Source organism: Echiichthys vipera (genome assembly GCF_963691815.1).
Source record: "Echiichthys vipera genome assembly, chromosome: 3".
Taxonomy (NCBI): domain Eukaryota; kingdom Metazoa; phylum Chordata; class Actinopteri; order Perciformes; family Trachinidae; genus Echiichthys; species Echiichthys vipera.
In genome coordinates, this window is record NC_139828.1 from 3,901,592 (window position 1) to 3,926,002 (window position 24,411).

The following is a 24,411-nucleotide window of genomic DNA, read 5'->3' on the forward strand; positions in this document are numbered from 1 at the left end:
TAGCAAAGAAAGAAAGCGAGACTTTTCAAATGTTTCTTTTGTAAAGCAGAAAAAACTGCATGTGGGTATTAATTTATTGTGAGTCTTCGATGATGTATGCAGTTTCTTAAAGAGAGAAACTTATTAAAAAAAAAAGAAAAGCTGATGCATCCTTGCCTTTTTCCAAACGGAGCTCGTGCGTCCACTCTGTGTAGCAGCTGCTGCAGGTTCCTCTCCACGCACTTCATCATATTCCTGCACAAGTGTCCGAAGTCCTCGGGTTTATCGAAGGTTTCCCTCGATGAGTTCTCAGTTCAGTCGTGCAGAGACAACTGCCGCACTCACGGTCTGTTAGTCTCTCGGTGGAGTTGAGAGTAAGTCCCGGTGCATCCTGGGAAAGCACCTCCCCTCTGGGCCCAGCGTGTGGAGCTCCGCGGGGCTATACGGCGTGCATCGGAGTCCCGCAGTATTTGTGCCACATGTCGATGGCTTTAGTTACGATGGCGTCTGTGTTTTCCTGTGGTATCTGGAAGAGAAACGTTATTTCAGGGCGCGCTCACACTGTCCATCCGTACCGTGCGCCAGGACGCTTCACGGCTAAAGTCTAGTTTGTTTGACCAGTGTGAGTGCAGCCGTACCGCTCCTAGGCGCAGTACAGTTGCCGTCCACAGTCCGTTTGGGAGAGGTGGGCTTTAGTAAAGCACGTTTGCACGTGTACGAGCACGAGCGTGCGCACGTGTACGAGTAGAGGCCTACGGCGGTTCTGACGTCATTTCCTGTGCGCCTGTTGGGATGTAGAAAAAAGAAGGAGGGACCATGCGCGGACATTTCAAACAATGGCGGCGAAAGGTTCACGTTGGTGTGATGCGGAGGTGGAGTGTTTACTGCAGATTTGGTCGATGAAAAGATTCAAAAACAGTCGACAAGACGCACAAAAACTCCGAGGTCTACGGAAAGATCTGGAAACAAAGCCACGCATCGCCATGACGTCATCAATGCGTGTGACGTGTTACGGCGTGATGACGTATAGGCAGCAAGAAGCATTCTCCGAGGCCCAGGTAGTGTGAGTACAAACGGGCCTGGAGGGGGGGACAAGGACCCTAATGCACGGGGCACAGGACGGACGCACAGTGGGAGTGCGCCCTCACAGCTCAAAGCGTAGCAGTGTTGTGAACTCACGTTGCACAGGAACTTGAAGACTCCTTCAGGCCGGCTGATTCCCATCAACATGATCTTGTAGCTGAGCAGAATCTCCAGGGCCACGAACACCAGGATCTTACAGGAGCCACTGATCACCTTGTCCCACACCCTGGAAATAATAACGACCAGCATGAAGAATGTAGGTCACAGTTAAGGTCACGGTGTAACGGCAGTGATTCGTCTGGAACCAAAAGGCTTAAGAGGGATCAAAGCGAAACGTACCCATGTAACATTCAGACGTATGAAAACAAAAGCTCTTCTTACTCTGGTGTCCCATAATGCATTGCATAAAGTTAAATCTTCCTTTACTCTGGTAATCCCCTCTTATGTGGCAAGTTTCCACTGAAATAACCGACATCCTGCTCCTTCTTATCTCTCTGTAGCGGCGTGTCTGGATGCACAGCAGGGTCAGACTACACGATATCAGCCCGACACACGTGGAGAGTCCAGACGACCGCTCATTTTAAACTAACCTATGAAAACACAACCTGTCAACGTGATGAAGAGAAAGAGGTCCACTCATGCAGCTCATAATAGAGGACAAGCTTGACTGAAGTACTTTAAAAACGAACACGATTTGAGGTCCTTGTACCTGAGTAATTCCACTTTTAGTCCATTACATGTTTTGCTTTTAATCTTTACTGACTTTGCAGATCATTAACACAAAATCAACTAATCTTTTGTCTTATTAATATGTCTATATATTCTATTTTGAATATATTTAATACAGCTCATTGTGCGTGGTGAACATGTGTAACACTGTAGTGTTGGTACTGTGAGTGGGAACAGTAAAGCGACCTCTGCAGGCTGGACTCGGGCAGGCAGCCAGCGAAGCAGCGTCTGAACCAGAGGCCGTAGGGCAGCTGGGCCAGAGCTCCGGTGCTCTTCAGGTGGTTCAGCAGCCGAGGCTCCTCCTGGCTCAGATAATGCTCCAGGCTCTTTGGCTGCACCGGGGCATGACGACAACAACAACGACGACAACAGGATGAGGAGGAGACAAACAAAGTCTTAAATCACAGTGACGCACATCTAAAAAAGAAAATGTGATCCAAACTTCTGAGGGCATGAGATATTTGTCACATCTATTCTGCCAGTCTACAAAACTGTGTGAGTGTGTGTGTGAGTGAGTGAGTGAGTGAGTGAGTGAGAGAGTGTGAGAGTGAGTGAGTGAGTGAGTGAGTGTGTGTGGGTGTGGGTGTGTGGGTGTGTGGGTGTGTGGGTGTGGGTGTGGGTGTGGGTGTGTGGGTGTGGGTGTGGGTGTGTGGGTGTGGGTGGGTGTGGGTGTGTGTGTGGGTGTGGGTGTGGGTGTGTGTGCGTGTGTTGGGTAAACTAAATGTACACCTCACATGGCTTGTAACATGATGCATGTTCAAAACCACATTAGGACCGTACTTCGAAAGTATGAGTACATTTTTAATCCAATCAGAATTTTTTTTTCTTGAGTTTGATGAAAAAAATCAGATTATTTTGTTGTTATTTAACTTTTTGAGAGCTTTGCTTGTTTGGATTCCAGCCACTGATGAAAGCCATGAAATGCAGCTTTTTGAATGAAACTACAGCTTTTAAGCTTCATAATAAAAACGTACACTTTGCTTTGAAACAACAGTTTTATAAATGATACTTACGAGGTGGGGGACCGAGTCTCCAAACTTTGTGTGGAACTGATTAACGAAGCACTTGATCAGCCAATAGCAGTCCATGGGATCATCTACGATCTCCTCCATGGCTCGACTGACGGACAGGAAGTCCTCGTTCTCTTCATCCTGAAAGAACGAGCAGCGTCGTAAATCACAGCACCGAAGGGAACGTCTGAGGATCTGACATTCACACAACACACCTGACACAGAAATCGCTCTGTAAAAGCTGTAGGGAGTTAGAAAAGCTCATCCTAAAACCTGCCATTTTGGGATTGCATCAGTCCGACTTTGTCACCATTCATCATCTGGTGTCAAATCTGGTGTGTGTGCTGCTTCTTACCGGGGCGGAGGTCTCGGAGCAGCGAGGGAGCACCTGGTTCTCCAGCTGGAACATGCGCAGGTAGACGTGGGTGGAGGGTGTGGAGGAGTTGATGTATCTCATCACCTCCAGAGCCTCCAGGATGTCCTGGTACTGCTCTTTCCTGTAGCCCCCCACCAGAGCGTGAGAGTCACTGTGGGGAGGAAGGATCCCTGCAGACACACACGTGAGTTTGTTTACATGCAAGTTTGGAAATGCAAGCTATGACTGTCCAGCTAAGTCATGTCCAACCAAACGAATCTCTGAGCTCAGAGGTGTTTACACAAACAGTCTGGCAAAATCCATCTTTCTGACAGAATCGCTTCAAAAAAAAGGTCCGAAGCTCCAGCTGGGCTCCCGGACACACTTTTGTGCCCACCTGGGAGAGTGTGTGTGTGTGTGTGTGTGTGTTGTTGGAGAAACCATCAACCAATCAGAGCTTTAAGAACGCAGGCGTCATCTTTCCAGCTAGCTAGCTATGTAGCAACAATAAATTAGCAAACACAAACAACAAAAATGTCGCTCATAGATGAGATGGAGCTCACCGCAGCTGTGCAATCGTGTTATTGAGAAACATGTACCCTCCGCCCTTGGCTGTGTTATCATGCCTGTGTGCGTGTGTGTGTGTGTGTGTGTGTGTGTGTGTGTGTGTGTGTGTGTGTGTGTGTGTGTGTGTGTGTGTCTGTGTGCGTCTTACCCAACAATACCTTCCACACATGGATCCTGTACATGGAGGGGAGGGGGAACCTCTGACTGAAGGTGCTCAGCTTTTCTAGATCTGTTGGAAAAGTGAAAACATTGGAAACAATCACGTCGAAGCATGAAATAAACACCAAACTGACTCCGAACCAGTCGTGTGAGCCACGTTTAGACAGGAAGGTGTGGAAATATCAACCTGTTACCTACCCAGAGGATTGTCCTTGAGCAGTATTTCCAGAGACTTCTTCTCCTCCACTCCTCTGAAGCCCACTTTTTCATAATACGCCGAGCGGAAGTTTCTCTGGGGGTCATCGGCCATACTCGACCTGGTCAGTGACACACACACACACACACACACACACACACACACACACACACACACACACACACACACACACACACACACACACACACACACACACACACACACACACACACACACACACACACACACACACACACACACACACACACACACGTTTACGTTTATAGCTTTAGTGTGCAGCTTCACATGACATTAGCTGTGGCACACGCAGGCTAACAATTACCTAAAGGGCACAACATTTAGAGATGCATGACATGTAAGTGAGTGCAGGAACTAAAATACTGCACTAAAGCACAAATGCACTTTACTTGACTTTATACTCTATACTCTTATACACATACTTTATACTATGGGGGCGGCAGTAGCTCAGTCCATAGGTGAGCAGATGATGAATGTTGAATATAAATTTATGTTAATAAATGACAGTTGGCATCATTTTAGTGGATTTTATTAAGATCCAAAATCTCTTTACCTATAGTCTTTCAGCGAAACACAGAAATGTGCATGTCTCTGTTAAAACACGGATGAATGTATGAATAAATATATTAAAACAAATAACGGCATGGCACATACAAATATGAGATGACAAATTCTTACTGATAAATGTTATTTCACAATGAGGGGCAGTCAGTGTGTGTTGTTGTTTAGCAGCAGGTTTAACACTGTTTATGTTTTGTGTCCACCTACAAAATGTTAATTTAGAAAGAGAAATATAAAGTCCATCAATGACAAATACTTTGAACATGTTGTATATACTGTTGCTATTATTCCTATATTTTACATTTCCCTGGGTTTATATTGTTCACATTTTCTACAATGTATTGCTTCTTATTGGTGCTTCTTCTATGTTTGCTTTCCACTTTGCTGCTTTAATAAGGAAATGTACCATTTGTGGCAATAATAAAGGGATTTGTTCTCTTTAAAGCAAATGGTGTGATAAAAAAAGGTGTTAGCATCAATGTGTGACTGTTATCTTTCATTTAAGTTCATAAACAACATGTGTGGGTTAGCACAACGGGGAGATAAATAGTAGTTAAATTAAATTAAATTAGTGTTAGTTAAATTAAATGAGCTCCTACCTTTAACAGGTGTGTTTTCAGGCAGCCTCTGTAGCTTTAAGCTAGCTAGCTAACGAACTTCATAACATAATGTAACGTAAACTACAGAACCCGACGTGTTACGTTAGGAAGCGTTTGTGACCGGAACATTAAATATAATAATATATTTAATATAATATAATTTTAAAACAACACTCAGTAAACTGTCAGTGAGGCGGACGCGGTCGCAGCTCCGAGGACAAACATTTATTTACTGCTTGGTCCGTTAGCTTCATGCTAATGACGCACTTCCGGTCACTTCCGGGTCGCGCTGTCAAAATATTTTTTTTCGAAAACTTTATTCACAACATTTCACAAAACAATAAAGTACATACAAAAAAATAAAGACAAAACTAAAAAGAAAATATAAATAAAATAAAGTACGCAGTATATGTTTAATAAAGTAAAAATATTTAATATTTATTAATTATAATAATATATTTTTATATTTTTAAATAAGGGGGGAAAACAGTTAAATTAGTGAGCGAACACAGCGGGAAAGTGTTTAAAGATACTATTTTTAACTCTAATTTTAACACTAATTTCTGTGCTTTAGTTCCATTCATCAATTTTAAAAATTTAACACATTTTAAAATCATTCAGGAAAAAAATTAAATTGGGGGATGATTTCAGGGCTCTATTTTGTAGAATAAGATTAAATTACAATGGAGTTCATGGTTTTTGTTTTGCAGAATCAAACCAAATGTGATATTGTCTCTGGAGATAGAAGCTTGAAAAGAAGAGATATTTATTTTGATCCAGATGTGGATGTCGAGCCAAAATGTCTGTATTAGCCTGCATGAGAAAAATCTATGGCCTATCACTTTCACAGTGAGCACATGTTATCATTAATATTAAAGCGTAGCATCAGTAATTCCTTGGAAGGATAAATGTCGTTCACAATCTTGAAGTGTATTGCTTTCACCTTGGGTGGTATAGGGAATGTTATGTACATAGTTCTCAGTTTATTTATTGAGTTTTTATCAAATCTGCGTAAGATGTTGTTTTTGTCTCCCAGGGAAAAATTTATCACTGAAGCTGTTTCTTATTAAATTATTCTTGCATTTTCCGTCCAGAATTGAGATTCCCTGAATTGTAAACGGGGCCAGTTGGGGCGAAATGAAATCCAGAAATGAACAATCATCTTTGAGGTGCCGGTTGCACCTACAACACTGAACCCCGATTTGCTCCCCGTGCTGTGCATGGGTGTGTGAATGTGGTGTGAATGGTTAGATTAGATGGTCTGTAGATGTCCACTGCCATCAGTGTGAATGTCTGTGTGAACGGTGAATGTGACAAACACTGTGAAAGCGCCTTCAGTAGTCAGAAGACTAGAAAGGCGCTTTATAAGTCCAAGTCCATTTACCATATACCATTTATAGCAAGACATCAAATAAAATGTTTCATAAAAAGTGTGCCCTTGATTCCTGAGCAGGACGAATCAAATGATGTAATGGTATATCACCTGTTATTCTTAGATATATAATAGAAAATCATGAAATAAAGAGTTAATTTTTCACCATTATGGATGTTTTAATTGCCCTCCACTTCTCGAACGACCCATTTAACTCAATGACTTCTGCTGTAATAAAGACACATAAACACTAAACCTTATAACTTTTGCACACAAGCTTGAAAGTCTCTTCATTCTGGGGAAACAAGTGCTTTTTAATAAATACGCATTCTTTATTTAGGTTCTTCTCGGTTATCTGCCCTCAAATAAGTCTTGTTCACTGGGAAAAACCTGCAAATATCCAAAACGCACATGCCAGTGTTCAACATGTAGTAGAATTTAACATAAAGGTAAATAAATAATAATAAAACAAAACATTTTTAACTTAATTACCTGGAGAAACATTTGCTTTTGTATGATCACGGGCTTTTTCAACCATCTACAAACTGAGCAGGTTAAACTTGATACTGTGAACTTTTTGCACATTCCTGCGCAAAACTGTTAATCTCTTTGATGTTAAAGGATAAATCATACATTTTTCACAGGATATTTTGTGAGGTTTAATATTCTATATGTTTCTTAACTTTGCATTACTTGATTTTATTCTTTATTTAAGGCAAATTACTAAATCTGATTCCTCCCACAGTCCAAAGACGTGCAGGTGTTCGGTTCATTGATGACTCTAAATCACCCGTAGGTGTGAATGGTTGTCTGTCTCTGTTCGTCTCTATGTGTCCTGTGATAGACTGGCGTCCTGTCCAGGGTGGACCCCGCCTCACGCCCGATGTCAGCTGGGATCGGCTCTAGCCCCCCGCGACACCGACAGGGACAAGCGGTTGAAGATGAATGAATGATTCTAAATCTGATGTATCAAGTGTTGCATGAAGAAGTGCAGTCATGAATCCAAATAAAAGATTAAAATGTTATTTTTATTTTGAGAAACTGAGAGAAAACTGTTACAAAACCAGAAGCACTAAAGAGCAAAACGAAACTTTGGTTAACAACTGAATCAGTAAAAAAGAATAGAAGTAAATCCAATATATGTAACCAAACCTTTTATCCCTCAGGTCTTTTAGATGACCAACAAATGTAAACATAACACCATGATGCTACCAATGCAAAGCTTAAAAACAAGTTACATTCATTAAGAGTTTGAAAAATATATTTGTAATACAGGTATGCAAGAACATGGCAATCATTGCTAAGCCTATTTTTGGGGCACCGACAATTACATTAGCATCCATTTTGTTTTCAATCCGAATACCTGAAGATGGCGGCAATTAATACTTAGTCCATTTCCATTTTTATGATAATCTGAACTACCTCATTTCAAAAGCACGTCAAAAACCAAAGCTAAAATCTTTAAGTATGCAAAAAGTTCAAGAACATTATCTTTAGATTGTTCTCATCGTATAAAAACACACATAAGCTCCTTTCTGAACGATCGGTTTGCTTTTAAAACTCTGATTCATTCGAGAGCGTGAACGTGCATTCCTTTATCTGGAGAACGTGTGGGAGGAGAAGGTGGTTAAGCTATTGCGACTGTGGTGATGAGTTGATGGGGAGATGGGGGAGCCTAAGTCTATACTGCTCCTGCGGGAGCCTTGTCGTGAGCTGCTCCTGGAGCCAGTCCTGGATCCCGGGGCAGAGGAGGAATTGTAAGGACTGCTGATCCCTCTGGAGGACATGGACGATGCCTGGAGCATTTTGATCCCACCAGTTTCCTCCACCAGACAATTATCCAGGGCCTCCTTGTAAGAGATTCTGAGTTTGCTCTTCGGGCAGGTCAGGTTTTTTGTGTGGTGTCTGATGTCTTGGAGCTTCTGAGCTGCTCTCCCATCCAGCCAGCCCATTTTCAATGCATCCTCGATGGTCCTTCTGGTACCTGTTTCTGGGTCATAGAGCCCCCCTGTTACAAACTGATACTCCAGGAACCTGTGCCCCGCCTCATATGGCAGCCACCTCTCCTTCATGGCCAGAGCGGCAGACATCTTCTTCTTGGTTTTTACATCTTCATAGCCAAAGAAGGCTTTCTGTGCTGGCTTGAGCTTAGAGGCCATGTCGTCATCTATTATGCCCAGGCGGGAGGCCTCTTGGATGCTGAGCCTATGGCCATTTGCAGGATTGATGATTCCTCCAGTGCAGGCCTGAGCCTCGAGAAGTCTCTGGGCAGTGATGGCATCCACCAGATCACGATTTAAAGCCTCTGTGATGGATATCTTCTCCACAGTGTCTGAGTCAAAGATGGCACCCACGGGTTCCTGTTCACCCACAGCTTCAACAGGATTAGCCAGGGTGATAGACACACTGGATATACCCCTAAGGGAGTCAGATGTTTCTTCAGCTACAGTGCTGAATGAGGAGCTTCGCTCTGTGACAGTGGTAGTTCTTGTTGTGGTCGTCTTGGCAAAAGTCGGTGATACGGGTCTTGGGACTGACGATTGAACTGAGCCTACTGATGTTCTTAGAGTTGATGATGATGATGATTTCACTGAAGATGTACCTGTCGCTCCTGATGATCTTGAAGTTGATGATGATGATCGGGTTCCAGATTTGGTCTTGTGGCTGATGATATCTGCAAACTCAGTAAGGGTGATGGTACGCGCTCTGTATTTATCCAGATCTGACTGACTAATTACTCGCGTTTCAAGCAGCTCAGTAATGTCATACTGTCTTCCAGTCTTCCTGTCAATGATTTGAAACCGTGTAGAACCATCTGGTTCAGTGATAGTTATCTCTTCCCACTCGCACTCCTGCTCAGACAACTCCTGGAAGGTGTCAAAATCAATGTACCCTTTGTCATATGCTTCACGTACTGTCATCTCTTTATTAGTCTCTGGGTCCACGATAATCACCCTCCTTTTTCTCAGGGTGTTCTTCCGAGTCGCCTCTCGCTTTTCCTCTTCCATGATAGGCAAAAGGAGGAGGCCAGTCTTCTTATCTGTGATGCAGAGTTTCTTAAGCCCCAGATATGTCAGGTTTTCCTCTGTGTTGGGGTCAAAGAAATTCTTAGTTTTAGCATTCTCATCAGTCAAGATTTTGTTCGTTTCCTTATCAACGTAACCTCTCTTGTAGGCTACGTTGACATCAACACGATGGCCGTGTTCAGGATCAATGATACCTCCACCACACAACTGGGCCTCAAGTAGGCGGGTGCCATGACCTTTCACCACTAGACCTCCCTCTATGGCCTGAAAGAGGGAAATAACCTTGTCTGTACCAGGCTGTTTGTAACCAGTCACAGCCATCTCTGCTGATAGCAGTTTCTCCTTAAACTCTGGCCCAAACAGTTTATTCTTGTAGGCATCACTAACAGTCAGGTAACGGTTGTTGACAGGATCAACTATAAAACCTGATGCAGCCTGGGCCTCAAGCAGTTCCAGAGCTTTCTCGGGTTGCAACAGTCCATCTTTCATGGCCTGGTAGATGGACTTCACCGTATCACTGGCCTCATCATGAACTCCCGCTATGCAGGTGGAACCGCTCAGGTAGGGGCGCAGACGGATTTCAATGTCCTGGCTTGTCAGTCTGCCATCCCTCAGTTTGTCCATATCTGACCGGTCCAATAGGTTTGCATCTACTAGATCTAGGACAGACACCTGGCCCCTGAGCCCCTGGAAGGTAATTGGCTTTTTAGGTTCAGGAAGAAGCAAAAGACCTGTACTTGGATCTGCTTTGCACCTTTTCTTCAAAGATACATAGTCAGTTGATTGTTGGGTGTCTGGGTCCAGATAACACTTAGGACACTGGTTCAGGGCTTGGTATAGATCTTCATCTATGAGGTCCCTATCCATGGCAATGTCTTTTGGTAGGAATACACTGAGGGCAGGGTCCAAAATACCCCCTACAGACACTTGAGCTTGAAGTATACATAGAGCTGTATCCTTGTCAATTAATCCCTTCTTCATGGCCTGACCTGTGGACAGGAGCTTGCCAGTATTTGGGTCTCTGTAACCTATTGCAGCAGCTTCAGCTGCATACAACTTTGATCCATCCTCCTTATCCACGACTCCTCTGGCACATGCTTCTTTAACAGTCAGCTTCTCATTAGTTCTGGGGTCAATGATTTTCCCTGTAGCTGCTTGAGCATACAGTAGCATGTCAGCACTCTCAGGGGACATAATTCTTTGATTCTTGGCTTCTGTAAAAGACATTTTCTTTGAAGGTCCAGCTGCAACACCAGCGATTGCCCCTGTTCCCTTCAAATAGACCTTCTTATCCACAGACACCTCTTGGATAGTTTTCTCCCCCTTTATTAGTTGATTAAAGGTTAATTTGTCCAGGACTCCACAATCAAGCAACTGTTGTGCTGTGACGGACTTACGAACACCATCAAAGCATAGTTTGGAGGGGTCAAACCTCTCAGGGATTGGCAAAAGTTGTAGACTTTCTTGAGGCTCTATCTCACATTTTTCTTTCAGAGCCCCATAGCTAGCGTCACCTTCAGTTTCTGGGTCAAGGTAACAAGCAGGGCTTTCATTTAGAGCTTGACGGAGGTTTTCATCCAAAAGATTCCGCTTGATAGCTATGTCTTTGGGAAGGAATATGCTGAGATTGGGATCTATAATACCCCCCATAGATTCCTGGGCCTGAAGCAGGCGTAGCCCAGTCTTCTTGTCAATCAGTCCCTTCTTCATGGCCTGAAACACTGAGAGAGGCTTGGCTGAGCTAGAATGCTTGAAGCCCACAGCAGCAGCCTCGGCTGCAAATAATCTGTCTCTATCCTTAATGTCCACCACTCCTCTGGCACACGCCTCCTCTACTGTCAGCTTCTGATTAGTTTTAGGGTCAATGATGTGGCCTGTGGCAGCCTGGGCTTCGAGTAGATAATACGCACTATCTGAGGGCAGGAGCATCTGTTTCTTGGCTTCTGAGAATGACAATTTTCCTTCACGTCCAGCTACTACTCCAGCAATGGGTCCAGTCCCCTTTAGAAAGACTGTCTTTTCCACAGACACTTCTGAGACCGTTTTCTCCCCTCTCACCAGTTGGTTGAAGGTTGGCTTATCAAGGACTCCACATTCAAACAACTGCAGTGCTGAGACCTGCTTGCGGATTCCGTTAAACATCAGTTTGGACGGGTCTTTCCCCTCTGTGATTGGCAGGAGTATCAGGCCTGTGTGAGACTCTGTTTTGCTTCTCTTCTTTAACGCCCCATAGCTGACATCGTGCTCAGTGTCTGGGTCAATGTAACACTCAGGACTCTGGTTTAGAGCACGAGAGAGGTCCTCATCCAAAAGGTTGCGCTTTATAGCCGTGTCTCTGGGGAGGAACACACTGAGTTTGGGATCTAGAATCCCTCCAGCAGACTCCTGGGCCTGTAGCAGACGTAGTGCAGTCTTCCTGTCAATTAATCCTTTATTCATTGCTTCAAACACTGAAAGAGGTTCAGCTGTCCTTGGATCCCGGTAGCCCATAGCAGCAGCTTCTGCTGCCAACAGTCTATCTCGATCCCTATTGTCCACCACCCCTCTGGCACATGCTTCCTCTACTGTCAGCTTTTGATTGGTTGTAGGGTCAATGATGTGTCCTGTGGCAGCCTGGGCATCCAGTAGTAAATCTGCACTATCCGAGGGCAGGAGCATCTGTTTCTTGGCTTCTGAGAAAGACATTTTTCCTGATGGTCCAGCTGCCACTCCAGCAATTGATCCTGTCCCCTTTAGGAACACCTTCTTATCCAAAGACACCTCTGGGACAGTTTTCTCTCCCTTCATTAATTGGTTCAATGTCTGTTTGTCCAGGACCTCGCAATCAAGCAACTGCTGTGCTGTCACTGGCTTACGAACACCATCAAAGATAAGTTTGGAGGCGTCTACCTTCTCGGAGACTGGGAGCAACAGAAGGCCTGTGTGTAGTTCTACCTTACATTTCTTCTGCAGTGACATATATGTTACACCATCCTCACTTTCTGGGTCCAGGTAGAGCTCAGGCATCTGACTCAGAGCATGATTAATGTCCTTATTAATTAGTTTACGCTCAATGGCTTTGTCTTTGGGAAGGAACACACTGAGTTCAGGGTCTAGGATGCCACCCACAGACTCCTGGGCTTGGAGCAGACGTAGTGTTGAGTCCTTGTCAATCAGTCCTTTCTCCATGGCCTGGAATACTGAAAGGGGTTTGCTTGTACCAGGACCACGATATCCCACAGCTGCAGCTTCTGCTGCCAGCAGCCTCTCTCTGTCCTCTTGATCAACCACACCTTTATCACATGCTTCTTTAACTGTCATCTTCTGATTAGTTTTGGGGTCAATTATGTGGCCTGTGGCAGCCTGAGCATCCAGCAGCAGATCAGCACTTTCTGGTGGCAGCAGATTCTCTTTCTTGGCTTCGGTGAAAGTCATTTTGTATAGGAGCCCAGAAGCGGACTCTGCACCCTTTGGGCCTTCAATTACCACCCCAGCTATTGGGCCTGTCCCTTTGAGACTGACTTTTTTGTCAGTAGACAGACCAGGGACAGTCTTATGCCCTTTTGCAAGCTGGTTAAATGTGGGTTTGTCCAAAACACCACAGTCCAGTAACTGGTTGGCTGTGACTGGCTTACGGACTCCATCAAACACAAAAGTAGAGGCATCCGGAGCCGGGGGCTCTTTAGCGGCCTTCAGCTCAGATTCCATGGTTTTTCTGACAGTGGCGCCCTCTTGCAGTTCCTTTTGCATGGCTGACAGCCTACTTTTATACGACTCATCCAGCTCCCTGAGTTCCCTCATCAGCCTCTCTATCTCACTATTCAACGACTTCTTCTCACTCTCCCTACGATCCTTGTCCGTGTCATATTGTTTGATCAGGGCCTGCTTACTTTCATACTTCTCTTTCCATTGAGCCATATCCTTCTTCAATCTGTCGATCTCCTCTTGCAGACGTTGCTTATTGCGAAGGTCAGAGTCTTGGGACGATTTAGTGCGACTCAGTTCCTCCTCTAGCCTTTGCAAGCGATCTTTGTCCTTCTCTGACAACTGCAGTTTCAGCAAAAGAGCATCTCTCTCACTTACAATTTCACTGTACTGGGACTGAATGGATTGCATCTGCAGAAAGAGAGAGGGGAAGAGCAGAGAGACAAAAGATTAGTCATCTCAGAAATACATTGATAAATTTACTGTATATCAAGAACCAAACATTTTCTGCATTTTACATCACGGTGTACCATCGTACAATCAATAACACTGAGACAGGAAAGGTTTGGAACTAAATAAGTCTGAATCAGAAATGATCAATCTACTATTAAAATAATGGGCGGCTTAATGATATCAAGGAGGACAGCACACATTGCTATGTTAATTTCTTTTAAGCAGCAGAACACTGAAGCATGAAGGAGTCGAGCATTTTGCCTCAGTTTAATTAAGAGCAACAGAAGTGAACACTTCTGCTCTTCCTGTCTTTTTGTCTTTTTTGTATTAATTTAAAATGTGACAAAACAGACAAAACCAAGAAATGGTGCAGTGTTAAATGTACAACCATTTAATATAGAAAAATCTGGTATTGATTATAGAAAAATAATCAAAAGACATAACTAGCAAGTCTGTGTGCGTTCTGCCAAAATATCATTTGCTTTTTAAAGTTACCAATATATTATTATATATTATGCAAACTAAGTCCTTTCATAAAAAACATGAAAACAACACGATGTCTTACACGACTGGGAAGTAAAATGATAAAGGTAATGAACAGAATTATTATTAATACCGTATTTTTCGGATTATAAGTCGCAGTTTTGTTCATAGTTTGGTCGGGGGTGCGACTTATACTCTGGAGAGACTTACGTGTGAAATTATTAAAACATTACCGTAAAATATCTCAGTCACGATAGTTCTGTGAATGACTCTTACCGTAATATGTCACGTTAACATACGAGGCACGTTCTCAGTTCGTTGTTCATGCGTCATATAACGTAAACACTTATTCAGCCTGTTGTTCTCTGTTCTAGTTTTAGTTTAAATTGCCTTCAAGATGAAATGTCGTTTCTTGCTGTTGGATTTTATCAAATTAATTTCCCAAAAAGTGCGACTTATACTCTAGTGCGACTTATATATGTTTGTTTCCTTCTTTATTCTGCATTTTCGTCCGCTGAGACTTTTAATCCGAAAAAAACGGTAAAAGAAAATTACCCAGTTTATAAAACACTGCTAAAAATTTCAAAAAGTAATTTGATTTTCATTTTGAAATTTGATTTTCATTTTGAACCTTCCCAATCCTGAAGACAAACCATACTGTAAGCATTACAACCACAAAACAAGCAGACCCACTTTTTGACTATAACTTTGTACAGACTGTTAAAGTCGCTGTCTACATTCTGGAAATTTGCAAAACAGCACAAATACATAATGCCAATAGAAGAGTGCCAATCATGATTCATTGGTGTAAAATTGCAAGAAGAGGTACCACAAATACTGCAGACAATTGGATATTTTGCATATATACCAGTGCTGTTTGAACAAGTTTGCAAAATGTGTCTTCAAGAGCATCAATGTACTATAATACGATAAAACAACAATCACACTATGTAAGACCAGAGGACCAGCTCTACTGATGTCACTGACGGTGGGTGGGATCACTCCGGGCAAAAGAAAGAAAAATAAAAGCATGCAGCCAGCACATCTTTGCACAGTGGGTCGGGTAGGATTGCATGCAAGTGACAGACATGCAAGCTTATTCAAACACATACTGACGTATGTGTTCAAATCAGAGCTACCAAGTGGGAGACATCTACAGGGGATCTAAGGGTGTTGCGGCATGCAAGCAGAACTACAGACAGCTATTTGATTGATCCAGGTTAGGACTCTGATTTGGAAAGATGAGAGCAGTCCAGGACTAAGTGCCAAACTTCCATGTACCTCGGTGGCCAGCTTTTGTTTTTTCTGAATCTCCAGCTTGAGTTTGTCCCTCTCCGAGGTGATCTCTGAGACCAGGTTGCGGTAATCTACATTGCTGCGCTCGCTGGCCTTCAGCTGCAGCTCCAGGGCAGTAATCTGGGAGGAGAGCTCATCGTTGCTTCCCTGATTGGATCTCACAAGTTCCTCTTTGTCGTGTCGTGTCGCCCTGAGTTCCTCCTCCAGCCTCAGCCTCTCTTTGGTCTGGGTTTCTGTCATCGTCTTCAGCCTCTGAAGCTCAACGGAGTTCTCATTCAGCGCCTTACTCTTCTCCTCTATAGTTTTATAAAGGCTTTCATTCCTGAGGTTTGCCTCTTTCACTCTGGCCTGCTCCTGGAGGAGTTGTTGCTGCAGGGCCTTCAGCTCGGCGCTCAGCTTGGACGTGCTCTCTGCAGAGGTCTTGCTTTGTCTCAAGCTTCTCTCCAGCTCCTCCTGCAACCTAAGACGCTCTTCTTCACCTCTCTTTTCGGACGTGCTGGCCTGATCTTGGCTGTGGCGTAGAGTGGTAATGATACTCATGTACTCTTCCATGGTCATGGTGCTGCTTTCCAGCTGTGTTTCTACCTGCCTTCTTCTGGACATTTCCTCTTGGTTAGCCTTCCTTAGATTCGCCACTTGGCTCTCCAGCCCGTCTCTCACCTCCTGGAGGTCTTTCATGCGTTCCTGTAACCGGCTCATGTTCTGTTCTACCCTGCTGCGATCCCTGCGCTCGCTCTCCAGCTCCGAACGCAACTTCTGAAGCTCGCCCTTGCACTCCCCCAGCTGGGTCGAAGTCATCGACGAACTGCTTAGCTTCACCTGCAGCTGGGCCAAACTCTGTTCGAGCACACCCTGCCCTTCCTCTAAAATCTTCCTCCTGCGGGTCTCCTCCTCCAGACTGTGAGTAATGTAGGCCAGCTCCTCAGTCTTCTCCTGCAGACTCTTCATGACTCCAGCCAGCTCCTCTGCATACTGGCGGCTCTCCGCCTCTCTCTGCCTCATCAGCACCTCCACCTCACTTTCCAGTTCTCTCCTCCTACGCCCCTCCTCTGCGATGACAGCACGCTGACTATGAGCTTCTTCTTCTGCCCTCTTCCTTTGCTCCTCAGCCTGGCTCATAGACAACCTAAGCCTCCTGAGCTCCTCCTCCAGATTAATCCTCTCTGCCTCCATCCTGTCATACTGCAGCTGGAGATCAGCGGTATCCTCGTTCCTCTGGGCCGCCAGCCTCTGGATGTCTGTGCGGCTGACGCTGATCTGGGATTCGTAGCTGAGCTTTAAGTTAGATATCTCCGTACTGCATTGGCTCCTTACCTTTGACATCTCTTTCTGTAGCTCCTTAATCCTTGCTGCCTCCTCAGCCAGCTGTCGCCGCAGCTGCTCAATCTCTTGGTCCTTAATTGCCCCACTCTTCTCCAACTCCACCTTGGACCAGCTGACCGTCTCCAGCTCCTTCTGCCTCTTACTCAGCACCAACTCGTACTCCTCCTGCTGCGAATTGTAGCGGTCCTCTGCCAGCCTCTTCTTCCTCTTTTCTTCCTCAAGCAAGTACTTGAGCTTTTCCACCTCAGCGTTGAGATCTGCCAGCTGGCTCTGAAAGCTGTCGAGGCTGTCCTTGGTGGCGTTGACTTGCAGCGCGGTGCTTTGCTTCACCTCCTCCATGGAGAGCAGCCTGTTCTGAGCGTTGGATAAGTCCAGCTCGTAACGGGAAATGGATCCTTCCAGAGATTTGTTCTTGGCGAGGCTCTCTTGCAGGTCGTCCCTCAGCAAGCGAAGTTCTTCTTCTAACAGGTCAATCCTGGTGTTACGAATCTGAAAGCGAGAGAGAGCGCAGATGAATGCAGAGGTACTTTTAAGAGCTTCGATCAAGTAAAATTCAATGCCCTCGTAATAAAAACATTTCACCACAGTAAACGTTGATGACTGCTTCCAATGGGTTTAACCGATTCATGGATTCACTTAACATCCAATGAATATCCATAGCTTCATTAAATCTGCATTATTGATTTTTCAGCCACTTGGGGGCAGCGCAACAGGCTGCACTATCATCCCAAGGGCTTATATGGTGCTCCAAAACATTTCCTTTTTTACACATTGACCAGTCATGGAGCGACGTTACATTCAGTCCGATATTCAGGCTCCATTTAGCTCAGTTTTGGTCCGCACCAACTTCTGAGGAAAAATATCTGTCCCTTCTAAACGCTCCACTTTCTTCCCCAGCTGTCTGTAACTTTGTCTTCCACTTGGTGCTGGGCATGTAATGTAATGTAGACAATAGGTTTTTCTGAGCCTTTTGTTGCCAAAATGTGGATGATTTGAGTGGTGACAATAAACCAAAACAGTTAAGTTCTGTGTTGTAAATCCAAATAAATGCAAAATAATAATAATAATATTGGAATCAGGCAAAAAATCTCTGTATTTTCTCAATTTTCTTCTGGAAAAATAAAAACATTCATTATTGCAGCTTTATTAATAATACATTTTGAATTAAAGGTTGAATTTCCAACACTAAAAGGTGGTACTTAAACGCAACTGAGTTTCACTCAATACACACAAGCCCACTACCCCACCACAGCGACTTCCTGGTTGATCCAATCAGGAAGTGCCAAAAACTGCAGTTCTCTGAGTGTCCACTAGGGGCAGGTTTCATAACAGAGCAGTTTCTCATTGAGCCCCATGTTAAACAGGCCGTTTACACAGCATCATTAAACCTGTTTAAGGACAAAAGAACATTCTAGTCTGTGTGTTTAGGTCATATCTCCATGGCAACACTGAGGGGGGTGAATGATTTTGTACCAGGCTAGTTTTTATTTTATTGGAGGTTAAAGTTTATGAATAATTAGGGGCGTGGCCTCGTTAGTGACAGCTAGCATCTGGCCCTCACTTCTCCTCGGAGGTAAACGTCAGCCAGATGGACGTCTCTCCCTCCCCCCAGCGTCACATACATGCCCTTTTTTGGTCAGAGGAAATGAGGTGGAGTCAAAGTCTGACAAGATAGCGACTCCCGTAGGCGAGGACGATTGGATCAAGTTGAGAGAACGGACCTCAACGGAGACGCTACGTCCATTTTAACTCAACCTGAAAGCCTTAATATAATTTAGGTGAATTTTACTTTAACATCCGGGACAAAGAAGATAAACTGACATCACTATCATGTAAATGTAACAAATTTAGCCAAAGTGTTAGCTAATGGGTAGAGTGATGATGAATAAAACTAAACACTAACAAAGGTGGTGTAGTGGTTAGCACTGTCGCCTCACAGTGAGAGTGTGCATGTTGTCCCCGTGTCTGGGTGGGTTTTCTCCGGGTTCTCCGGTTTCCTCCCACAGTCCAAAGACGTGCAGGTGTTGGGTTCATTGATGACTCTAAATCACCCGTAGGTGTGAATGGTTGTCTGTCTCTGTTCGTCTCTATGTGTCCTGTGATAGACTGGCGTCCTGTCCAGGGTGGACCCCGCCATACGCCCGATGTCAGCTGGGATCGGCTCCAGCCCCCCGCGACCCCGACATGGACAAGCAGTTGAAGATGAATGAATATATTTAAAGAACTACGACAGTACCTTAAGCTCCTCCATGTTTTTGAGCAGCTCTCCCAGGAATTTGTAGTAGTCACCGGAGTTGGTGAGCAGCTCCATGTAACGGGTTTGCAGCTGCGTGGCCTGAGACAGAGAGAAGGCAAACTCAAGGATTCATTTAGATGTAATGTCACTTCACTGATCCATAGAAATGTCGTCGTTAATCCCCTCCTCTACACGAGAATACATTGGTTTTATTACTTCCACGTTCAGATCCATCGACGGCGACCTCAGCATGGTCCTTTTGATGGGGATGTTCAGCAAAGTCTCTAACCCAGACGTGTAAGCGGCCAGGTCTGTTTCGTAGTCCTGTGAAACAAACAGAGTCGTGAAATGATTTAGTTTTGAAGAGTTTGAAGTCTGTAGTGCACGCAGGCGTCCTTACCTTGATAGCATTCACACAGGTCACATTGTCCTTCACCACACTTTCTACCGTCTCCCTCCTGGATTTGATTTCTGCGTTCAGGGCCTGGAGAGCGACATCGATACAAAGATGTCAGACGACGTTAAACACACGGATGGACGGACACAGACCCTCAATGCAGTGAGTTAATCAATAGCACTTGGACCTTCTGGTTGTTAATGTGTTCTGTCAGTGCCGGGATGGTCTCTGGTTTGATGGCCTGCAGGGCGTCTTGTTTTTTCCGCGTGGCATCAATCCAGTCGGTAAGGGAAGTGCTGGTTTGCGTGTAGTGCTGCAACTGAGGCTGATACGACTGCAAATCCTGGACTCTGAGAACGTAAATCATCATGTTTTTCAGTAGATAAACTATACAAAGAAACACCCCGACGCAGGCTTGTGTGGAAGAGTCGTCAGGGCTGTAATAAATGTTTATTTGCATTATAGATTATACATTAAACTTCCATTTTATTCAATTAATTGTTTGTACACTGTCAAGAGATCATGAAAAACCCTGTCACAGGTTCCCAAGGCACCACCTCAAAAGAGTTTAACTTGACTTTTAATCCAAAATCTGAAAATTTTACAATTAATAGAATAAAAGCAACTCTTTTGCTTGATAAACTGTCAAATAGATTAATAGTTTCAGTGACAGAAAAGTGCAACATGAGATCTTTCCTCTCACATTCATTTGGGCACGTTTCACTAATCAAAACAAACGGCATTCAATCCACGCGCACATGAGAAAGCGAGAGTACGATTCACAAATCCGTCCTAAATAAGCGCGCAAAAATCATTTGTGAAGTGTTAACGGTGCAAATCACCTTTGTGAAAGGGACTCCAGAGCCAAGAGTCTGACGGTAAAGAGGTTCGACGTGGGACGAGTGATTAACTGAACTGGCTGAATACGGAGTAGACACTGAAGCGACACACTGCTAATGCCAAGTTCCTACTACAAGACGTTCACAGGGTTAAATGCTGCACACACAGTAACGTAAAGTAAACCGGTGTGCTATCTGGTGGGTGCTGAACCCTGACTTGCCTCCGATCTGGGGCTTTTGTCGAGAACACAGGTTTAACATGGGACCTTGCTATAAAGCAAATACGAGAGAGAGAGAGAGGGGGGGGGGGGGGAGGGGGGGAGCATACCTGGTGTCGATCTGCCCGAGGAGTCGTTTCCAGCGGTCTGACAGCAGGTTCACCTGCTCCGTGTATTTGGACAGCATCATGTCACACTGGTGGAAGGGCCCTCCCACCTGGCTGTTCCAGTGGCTGGCATTGGCTAACTGCGTCTCCATGGAGGCCAGAACATCTTTCTTCTGATCCAGCTCTGCTTTAGTATTCTACACAACAACAACAACAACAACAACAACAACAATTGATGACTCTTAAATCACCCGTAGGTGTGAATGGTTGTCTGTCTCTGTTCGTCTCTATGTGTCCTGTGATAGACTGGCGTCCTGTCCAGGGTGGACCCCGCCTCACGCCCGATGTCAGCTGGGATCGGCTCCAACCCCCCCCCCCACACTTGTCTTGCAATTGTTGCGAGAAATGCTGTAAACATATTTTATAAAAAATACCTTCAGGGTCAACAGGTAATCCTCCACTTCACTGGGCGAGAGGGAGGTTGTCTCTTTCTCTGTCAGTCTCGCCTCGTGAACTTTGACGATATCTTCCACTTGGTCCATGCTCTCCAGCATGTCCCTTAGAGCCTGCAGCCTGATAGAGACGGAGAAATTACAGGGAAGGTTTAGAAAGAAGTCATTCCACAAAAATGCGATAGAATTAATGTATGTTGTTGACGAAGGGTGAGATCAGTGTTAGCGTAGCTTCCTTTCCATGTGTAGGTTTAGTAATGTGTGAAAGTAGAAGAGGGATCTTTTATCTGTAACTTGGAAACATCGGCTGGGAAAAGCAGGTTTGATCCGTTATCACCTTAGGGCGCACTCACACTGTGCGTCCGTCCGGTGCCCCGTGCTTTAGGGTCCTTGTCCCCCCCTCCAGGCCCGTTTGTACTCACACTACCTGGGCCTCGGAGAATGCTTCTTGCTGCCTATACGTCATCACGCCGTAACACGTCACACGCATTGATGACGTCATGGCGATGCGTGGCTTTGTTTCCAGATCTTTCCGTAGACCTCGGAGTTTTTGTGCGTCTTGTCGACTGTTTTTGAATCTTTTCATCGACCAAATCTGCAGTAAACACTCCACCTCCGCATCACACCAACGTGAACCTTTCACCGCCATTGTTTGAAATGTCCGCGCATGGTCCCTCCTTCTTTTTTCTACGTCCCAACAGGCGCACAGGAAATGACCTCAGAACCGCCGTAGGCCTCATGCTCGTACACGTGCGCACGCTCGTGCTCGTACATGTGCAAACGTGCTTTACAAAAGCCCACCTCTCCCAAACGGGCCTAGGCGCGGTACGGTTGCACTCACACTGGTGAAACGAACTAGACTTTAGCCGTGAAACGTGCTTGGGCACGGTAACGATGGACAGTGTGAGTGCGCCCTTAGTTGTTATTTTGTGAGCTTTTTTGCTCATAAATTCTTGATCTCATTTCCTGCAGAAAATGCATGTGAATGCTGAAAACTGGGGCTAAACTGAAATGCCGTAAATGCTGAAACGTTTTTCACATGTAAACACTGTATGTGAGTCAAATCGACAAAATTCTAGACATTCTTAGTTTTTGACGGACGCATCGGATCGGATTTGAACCTCCGATCACCAGTCGCATAAAGGTGGACGGAGAGAGATTCAAAAAGAGGACAGTGGTAAAAAGTAGCAAGGAGGTTTTAGTAGCAGTAGCAGAAAGTATAAATGCTGTATGAGAGCAAAGTCGTAGCATGAATGTAATTAAAGAGCTGAACATTTTGACGTCTGAACGGTCAAGAATAAAGATAAAGATCCAGTAACTTCCTGAACAATCGAAGCTTAGAAGCAACAGTTACCGCTGCAGGTACGCCGCTGAGCTGCTCTCCAGACTGCCCAGCCTTTGGTCGATGACTTCAATCTCAGTGCGGAGGAACTGGGCTTTATCTGCGTCCTCCATGCCCTCCAGATCCCTCAAGATACTCTCCTTCAGACGCAAGTACTCCTCACGGATCGAGTCGACGTCACGCCGCGCCATCTGCGGGGAAACACACACACACACACACACACACAGTCATTGCAAAGGTTGGAATAAGACTTTTTAATGCAGCATGCCTGTCTGCTTCTCTTGTATGTATGAGGTTTTTTTTTTGCATCTACCTCCAACTGAGAGATCTTGAGGCCACAGTCGTGCATCCCGTCGTCTCCGATGCAGATGTGAACGTTGTGCTGACTCATCATGCCCTCAGCGCCCTCCAACCGGAGCCTGAGCGCATACAGCTCAGATAAGCTGCGGGAGGACGAGGACGAGGACCCCGTGACCTTCTTCCCCCCGCTCGCCTTGGTCCCTTTTGCCACTTCCTTTTTAATCCCTTCGGCTTTCTTTTTTTTCAGCTCCGCTCGTCGTCTTTCTTCTTCGTGCCTCCTGGCTTCTTCTTCAAGCCTCAGGGCCTCTTCGCGTCTCCTCGCCTCCTCTTCGAACATCCTAGCCTCCTCTTCGCGCCTCCTGGCCTCTTCTTCGCGCCTCCTCGCCTCCTCTTCGCGCCTCCTCGCCTCCTCTTCGGCCGCAGCCTTTTGCGCATCTATTTCGTCCTGTGCAACTGTAAAAAGACACAAAATATGTTTTGTTTTTCTCAGAATAAGTGGAGGAAAACATGATTCTCTAGTCAGACAGACTGTTTGTATATACGCTACAGAATAGATCAGTCATTTGGTCTTCGCGAACGACGATAGTGACAGTGCAGTAGAGAGTTTCTCTTTACACACATAAAGCACAATGCATACTACATACATACTATTTAGGCAAGTTGTGGCACCTAGGAAGAGCGTGCAGAAGGGAGAACATCCCCGGATTATGGTGGCTGCCACAGCTTTAACCGATGTTCAACAGTTCATCTTTTTATCATGACAATGAGATTACAAACTCGTGGGTGTGAGGTGCATATTCCCTGTAACACTGACCGTAAGTGCTCAGCTGCGACACCATCTGCCCATAGTGGCTCTGGGCTCCGGTGAACTGGTTCTCGATGTTCCTCCTGTCATCGTCGGTGAACATCTGGGAGCCGTGGCTGTTGAGTCTGAACTCCTCGTAGTGAGTCTCCAGGCTCCTCATCAGTTTGCGGTATTCCTCAGGACGCATGCGGGACAGCTGAACGTACACACAGACGTTATGAAACCAAACGGCAGGTAAATGCACTTCATTTAAAACCCATTTAGAACGCCTGGTTCGTCACTCACCATGGAGAGGGTGAGGGTTTTGATTGTCTTGATATCTAGGAGGCAGTACTGCCAGGCGATGAGGCTCTTGACGTTGATGAACAGCTGGCTCCAGATGGACAGGATGGCCTCGTAGTACTGCTCGTTCCTTCGGATAACACAGAGACAGAACGTAAACCTCACCATCGCAACAACCTGGTTTCTTGTATCTTGTTGTTTTTGCGTCTTACTTGTTGGCCAGACTGATGCCGAGTGGGTTGGGAGGTGGTACGATGAGGCACACAGAGGGCACCAACATGTCCAGTCCCCCCGGGCCCGTCACGTCCCACTTACTGCGTTGACTGTTGTCCTTCAGGATCGCCTCATTTCCCTTACAGATTTGCTTCTGTGGAGTCCAATAAAAATACATTTTATCAATAAATGAACAAACAAACAAACAGAATCAAATCCACAGGACAGAACCGATTGGTTCAGTTGACTACATTTACCATCAACACTGATCAGGCTTTCATTTTAAAGGCTTAGTTTTGAGAACAT

The 24,411-nt window shown here is 45.1% G+C and overlaps 2 protein-coding genes across 4 annotated transcripts in view; both read right to left on the bottom strand.

Annotated features, from left to right (window-relative positions):
- Positions 1–32: 32 nt before the first annotated feature.
- tbc1d7 (TBC1 domain family, member 7) lies at positions 33–5,512 on the bottom strand. The gene is made up of 8 exons (XM_083911104.1): positions 5,278–5,512; positions 4,081–4,199; positions 3,872–3,952; positions 3,157–3,347; positions 2,805–2,942; positions 1,978–2,123; positions 1,159–1,288; positions 33–505 (listed from the first exon to the last, which is right to left on the bottom strand). Exons 2-8 carry the CDS (start codon positions 4,190–4,192, stop codon positions 419–421), a joined length of 885 nt encoding a protein of 294 aa, XP_083767230.1. The 5' UTR covers positions 4,193–4,199; positions 5,278–5,512; the 3' UTR covers positions 33–418.
- Positions 5,513–7,656: 2,144 nt separating this feature from the next.
- The window catches only part of dspb (desmoplakin b), a 30,525-nt gene continuing 13,770 nt past the window's right edge, over positions 7,657–24,411 (bottom strand). For 2 of the 3 annotated variants that reach the window (XM_083911214.1, XM_083911213.1), the window contains exons 13-25: positions 24,105–24,259; positions 23,896–24,022; positions 23,620–23,806; positions 22,819–23,258; positions 22,518–22,696; positions 21,146–21,284; positions 20,715–20,908; positions 19,735–19,897; positions 19,551–19,634; positions 19,367–19,474; positions 19,151–19,249; positions 15,577–17,403; positions 7,657–13,770 (exon numbers count right to left, since the gene is read on the bottom strand). In XM_083911214.1, the coding sequence (XP_083767340.1) occupies positions 8,245–13,770; positions 15,577–17,403; positions 19,151–19,249; positions 19,367–19,474; positions 19,551–19,634; positions 19,735–19,897; positions 20,715–20,908; positions 21,146–21,284; positions 22,518–22,696; positions 22,819–23,258; positions 23,620–23,806; positions 23,896–24,022; positions 24,105–24,259 (9,228 nt within the window). In that variant the 3' untranslated portion in view covers positions 7,657–8,244. The remainder of the gene's footprint in view (positions 13,771–15,576; positions 17,404–19,150; positions 19,250–19,366; positions 19,475–19,550; positions 19,635–19,734; positions 19,898–20,714; positions 20,909–21,145; positions 21,285–22,517; positions 22,697–22,818; positions 23,259–23,619; positions 23,807–23,895; positions 24,023–24,104; positions 24,260–24,411) is intronic. The other variant, XM_083911215.1, reaches the window with a different exon arrangement.

Coding starts and splice junctions, on each gene's coding strand:
- tbc1d7 (XM_083911104.1), bottom strand. CDS start 4,192: ATGGCCGATGACCCCCAGAGAAACTTCCGCTCGGCGTATTATGAAAAA. Junction 3,348..3,871: donor TGTGTGGAAGGTATTGTTGG/GTAAGACGCACA, acceptor GTGTGTCTGCAG/GGATCCTTCCTCCCCACAGT. Junction 1,289..1,977: donor CCCGAGTCCAGCCTGCAGAG/GTCGCTTTACTG, acceptor TATTATTTCCAG/GGTGTGGGACAAGGTGATCA.